Source organism: Saccopteryx leptura, chromosome 1 (assembly GCF_036850995.1).
Source record: "Saccopteryx leptura isolate mSacLep1 chromosome 1, mSacLep1_pri_phased_curated, whole genome shotgun sequence".
Classification (NCBI taxonomy): Eukaryota; Metazoa; Chordata; class Mammalia; order Chiroptera; family Emballonuridae; genus Saccopteryx; species Saccopteryx leptura.
This window is the reverse complement of record NC_089503.1, coordinates 61509847-61515686: the sequence shown is the minus strand read 5'-3', so window position 1 is coordinate 61515686 and position 5840 is coordinate 61509847. Positions and strand designations below refer to the sequence as shown.

General features: G+C 42.1%; 1 protein-coding gene across 1 annotated transcript; it reads right to left on the bottom strand.

The window, feature by feature from the left end:
• Positions 1–527: 527 nt before the first annotated feature.
• GVQW3 (GVQW motif containing 3) lies at positions 528–5820 on the bottom strand. The gene is made up of 2 exons (XM_066369117.1): positions 4153–5820; positions 528–1431 (listed from the first exon to the last, which is right to left on the bottom strand). Exon 1 carries the CDS (start codon positions 5154–5156, stop codon positions 4524–4526), a length of 633 nt encoding a protein of 210 aa, XP_066225214.1. The 5' UTR covers positions 5157–5820; the 3' UTR covers positions 528–1431; positions 4153–4523.
• Between the last annotated feature and the right edge of the window lie 20 nt (positions 5821–5840).

Below are 5840 nucleotides of genomic sequence, written 5' to 3'. Positions count from 1 at the left end.
TTAAGTGGAACATACAGAGGCCTGTGGCAAAGGTCATACCTATTTCCAGGTACACAATTAACAATGAGTTAGTGTGAGTTCATGGAACATGTTTCGCAGAAGTGGAGTAATATAATTAGATTTCAGACTGCCAGACCTAAAGGCTGTGTCCAATTTGTATACTGTTGAAACCTGCACACAGGACAGCACCTGTCACATACAGTCACTCAATAAAATTTTGTTGAATTAACACAGAATCTTCTTTCAGATGAAGTTTTTCAGCAGCTGTAGGATTTAGGCACTATTAGAGTCAAGGGAAAGATGACTAGCCGGATTACCATTGCAAAGGTCTATTCAATCCTGAGATTCTATTTCAACTTTGGACAATCAGTTTAAATGAAGGTGACATAATACAACTCGCTTTAGGGGAGAAACAAGTGAACCCAACCAAAAGGACATACCTTGGCACCAGTTGCAAATATATATATATATATATATATATATATATATATATATATATATATATATAAATATATATATATATATATTAAAAACATGCAAAAAAATGTAATTCAGGGAGTTCTGTCACCTCCATAGTAGTCACTTTCATAGGTGACAGACTTATTCAATGCTGCCCAAGGTCAAGTATCTTGGAACCCTTCAGTTCAGTCTGTTATCGCTGGTTGCAACTTGGTACCATTTGCAATACTGACAAAATTGTTTTTGAGATATTACAAGGGCATAGATAGGTAGTAGTCTGTGTAATATCATTTTTAGTTAAAAAAAAAAAAGAACACAAAATCTCACTTTGTGAACCAGAATAGGGTCAAGGTAAAATAGTCAATCATTCAGCTCTAGTTCACGCTGCTGGCACCATAAAGATTTCCTTCAGTATTCCACAATTTCTATATACAGTTAGTAAATTGTCAGACACTGCAAGGTCAATTTGACATTAACAAGGTTATTGATGGAAAAGAATCAATCATCTGTCATTTTATATATACACTTTATACACACAAGACCAAGAATTGGCAAACTATAGTCTGTGGGCCAAATCTGGCCCACCATCTGTTTTTATACAGTGTGTGGCTAAGGAGTGCAAAAATGATATTTTTACCCTTTTAAATGGTTGATAAAAATCAAAACAATATTTTGTGACATGCGGAAATTATATGAAATTCAAATTTCAGTATCCATAAATAAAGTTTTTTAAGGACACAGTCATGCTCACGTTTCCTTGTTACCTACTTCTGCAGTAAAATGTTGAGTAGTTACAACAGAGACTGCATGGCCCATATATACTAAGACATTTCCTTTATGACCTCTTCACTACACTCAAGTGGGTCCTTGGAGGTACTGACGTTCCTCATTTCCTAAGAATAGGAAAGTAACCGACGGCCAAGGCTGGAACAGACAATTTCCTTACTGAGGACTATAAGGCTGAAGTAGGAGCTGGAAAAGAGACCCAAAAATCAGAGGAGAGTGGAGTTAGTTGTGATTTAAGTGAAAAACCAAGACAACAGGGCAATTCAGGGTCAGCACAGCAAAGTGACCAAAAGCAGTTACTGGAGGGAGGTGTGGTCCAGAACCAGAAAATAAAGCACCAGAGAAACAGAGGAGCAAGAGCAAACTGGGGAAGAATAAACTGAGAGATGGCTGAGGAAAGCCAAGGATAAGAGCCTGGGGCATGATGATGGGTGGATCCTCTAGGTTCAGCTCAAGAGCCCTGCGCAGCAAGTGTGCAGGCCAGGGCAAAACTCATGTCAATAATAAAACAGATTTGGTGGGTAAGCATGTAAACGGTACTGTTAAATATGAACTCTCCCATCTGGGGATACTCCTAGATCATGTTTTAGCCTGGGGTTTAGTGATTCTGAGCAGCCATGTGTGGTTTGCTCTGGGTGAATGGGCAGTCATTTTACTTTCCCCAAACCTGAGGTACATCTGGATTATCATTTCATTGAATATTTTATGGGAAACCTTGCAAATGGGCATTGGGTTTAAGTAGTTATTTGACATGACTCCTACTTGGGATAGGATCTAAGATAATAAATTAAGTCCTTTTCATTACAGCTACTTAGAAAAATTTGAGTTCACATTCCTAGTTACTTGCTTCCAGTTGCTGTGTCCAAACCCTGTATGGGTCAACACTGCTCTTGGTACCCTATATGCCAGCATGGCCTTGGTTCATCACCTTTGGAAAGGTCACTCTAGCCCCATGCACAGGAGGGGAAAGGTCCAGAAGTAAGTTTTCTTGGGACTTGTGTGTAATAATAGGTTGAAGATAATGCCTGTAGGTATTGTTGTGGGATCCTGGCCCTGGCTCAGGAGCACATAATTCTGCAATAATTACCCCTGGAGTTGAGCAAGGATTAATATGAGGCTCATTAACCAATGTCACCTCAATAAATTAAATAAAAATTAAATATATATATATATATGAGGTTGTCACACAGTTGCAGTAGGTAGCCACAGGGGCTTTGTTCCAGAGTGCAGTATAGAGTGCTTGTGGGGAACCTGGGGCCTTCTCTGATGTAGAAAGGTGTAATAATTCTGACACGGAATGTCTAGAAATTACTAAGTAGGTGGAAGTCTATAAAGTGTTGCTTGTTTGAGTTTCTTACACAATATCTTTCATTTGTGGGAGAAGGCCCAGGTTTCAGGGTGCCTCAAAACTGACAGGTTAAATTAGTGGGGAACCTGTAATTTTTTGAAGGGGATGCAGTGAAAGAACCGAACTAAAAATAACTGATGAATAAATAACTGTTGGGCCTCTACTATCAACCAATATTAACTTACTAGTTAAATAATAGGTGCTTTTATGTGTAAAAATCCTTGGGTAAAAGAGACATCGGACAATCCTATGAAATGCTGTTAATAACCACCCCCCTCCCTGCACCTTCACCAGGCATTTTGAGATGTTTCCAGTATATGTGGTATACTTGGAACCCACTTGGGGAAAGTTCCATTCTGTAAATCCTGGAAGAGAGGCAGGAAGACATAAAGGAGTTTTAATTTGTATAGACTGTTTTTCTTTTTTTGGGGGGATGGAAAATTTAGATAATCAAATAAGTGGGTTATTATAAACCTATCCACAATTTATAAACTGGCATAGAGTTGGGGGCAGAGGAGAGGAAGCAAATGATCCCAAATTGTTGATCCTTTGTACCACCATTATCTTCCTTTTAGGATTTTGCTATTTCAGCCAGAAGTGTCATCATTTTCTTACTAATGCAGCTTCATTCAGAGCCTCATGTTGTTCTACCTGCCTAGTAAGCTTTCCTTTATTTCCTAGCCTCTTTTCTCATCTTTCCTTATGGATACAGTTCAAGAAACACCTCATCCATCATGTCCACCCAGCCCTTGATTTTGTTTTATAACTTCACACTGTCAATACCCACCAGCGTTCTAAAAACTGCAGGTACTAAAAAAGCACTTGATAATGTTGGTGCATTACTAAAATCAGGTTGCTGGGGGAATCAGCAGGTAGGCAGCAGACTCATTTAATGCAGGGTCTAGGCAGGGGTAGTCAACCTTTTTATACCTACCGCCCACTTTTGTATCTCTGTTAGTAGTAAAATTTTCTAACCGCCCACCAGTTCCACAGTAATGGTGATTATAAGGTAGGGAAATAACTTTACTTTATAAAATTTATAAAGCAGAGTTACAGCAAGTTAAAGCATATAATAATAATTACTTACCAAGTACTTTATGTCGAATTTTCGCTAAGTTTGGCAGAATAAATCTTTATAAAATAACTTACTATAGTTAAATCTTTTTATTTATACTTTGGTTGCTCCGCTACCGCCCACCATGAAAGCTGGGACACCCACTAGTGGGCGGTAGGGACCAGGTTGACTACCACTGGTCTAGAGTATCACCTGGTTTTCCTTCCCACACAGCACTGCCTGTGTCTGAGTCCCCAGGTTTATATTTTCAAGAACCAGAGTCTCCTCTCTCAGCATAAAAGACACTCATATAAGTGGATGGGGAAGAGGGTCCAAAGCACAGGGCTAGAATGAAACAAACCCAGCTCTTTTGTGAGAGATCAGTCTGTGAGCTCAGTATGGGTTGGCCAACCAAGTTCTGAGAAGATCCCACTGAACTATTTGGGTTGGACTTGACCTTCATATTGCTCACTATGTCAGCATGCCACTGTCTTCTGTATCATACCTCTGGTCTTCCCAGAAGAGTAATAGTGCCTCCCTGGGCACAGAGATATAGAGATCTTCTGGAGAAGATCCTGTTCCCACCTCTCACTGGTATGATCCCCTGAGGGAGAATGTTGAGATCATAGGAACAGGACAGCCACAATAATCTAAGGTCTGGTAGTGAAAAGATCCAAACTTGTTTGGCAAAAGAAATCGAGAATAAGCAAGAACCAGAAGTCAACAGCCAAAGGTTCTTCAAAGTTGTGGAGAACAAGGAAAATGGCCCGACAGTCCAGCAGAGTAACTAGAAGAGCCACCACAGGTAGGGAGGAGTGATAGAGAAAGTTGAAATAGACAAGCAGCAAATGAAGGTGCAGCCACCTTTTGGTCCTTTCACCACGGTGTGAACCAATCCTGAGCTGCCCTGGTGGGAAGACTTGATGAAGATGAGGGCAGCAAAAGTTGGCTGGCAGGATAGTGGATTCTGGGATGGGATACAGGCAAAGGCACTTCCCCACTAATTTCACAATGGAGTTGGCTCCATGTTTCAGAACTTGTTACCTTTTTCTTCACACACAAGCTATTTTCCCTAGTTTCTTTGAAATGATCAAAATTAAAGTCAAGTTTTTGAGGTTTGGGGTCATCCTTCAAAATACCTGGTAGAACTTCGGCAGAAACTTTTCTCATGTTCAAGTTTTCTTTCAGAATGAGTCTAACAGTTTCTTTATCTAAATTTAATTGTTCAGCCATCATCCTCACTGTTAATTGCCTGTTTGAACAAACCAAGTCCTTGACCTTCTGGATATTTTCATCTGTCCGGTGGGTAACTGGACGGCCACTTCGGGCATCATCTCGAACATCTTCCCGCCCTTCTTTAAACCTTTTGTACCAGTCAAAAACTCTGGCCCTCGACATGACTTCATTCCCATACGCTTCTTTTAAAAGACGATGGGTTTCACTTGCTGACCTGTTCAGTTTCACGCAAAATTTTATACTAATCCTTTGTTCTAGATAGCGGTCACTCATTTTGGCACTTAACACAGGAACGTTAACAGGCCATGATTGTGAAGGGGAAACAGGGGGCTCTCCGGCTGCAGAGGAATCAGGTCGCTTGCTATTTTTGATCCTCTGGAAGCCTCACCAGGAAGGAGTAATTGCTTTTCTTAAGCTTTCGCCCCTTAGCAAGTCGCTTTGAGTCGAGGCTGGGGAAGCCCATTCTAAGAGCTAATGAGGTCAAATAGTTGCTACAAAGCCGGGGAAAATGAAATCTCCTGTCTCTCCGTCCAATAGTGGCAATGCAGATCTGCCGGAATGCAGAAACCAGTCACCAAGGTTGTCCCGATTCCGCGGCCCTAAAAAGTCTATGGTGAGGTCTGAGTGGTGGCATCTTGAGCAAGCAAGCAAGCAGAAAAGCACTAGTGATGTAATGTGCAAGCTCGCCTCAGATCTGCAGAATCCCGCGCACGCCAAACCTACCGGAGCGGCCCCGTGCTTACCAGCACTAGAGTCCCGGGAGACACGCCCGCATGCGCGATTGTCTCCTCCCGCGGGGAAGACCTGGGCAGGCGCGCTGCAACAGCGCGCGCCAGGCCCCGCCTCCACATCGCCACACCCGGGCAGGCGCGCTTCCTTGCGCGTACCCGCCTGCGAAGAAGTAGGCGGAAAGGAAGGGGCGGGGGAGGAAGGCTAAGGGAAGAGAGGGCACCCCCG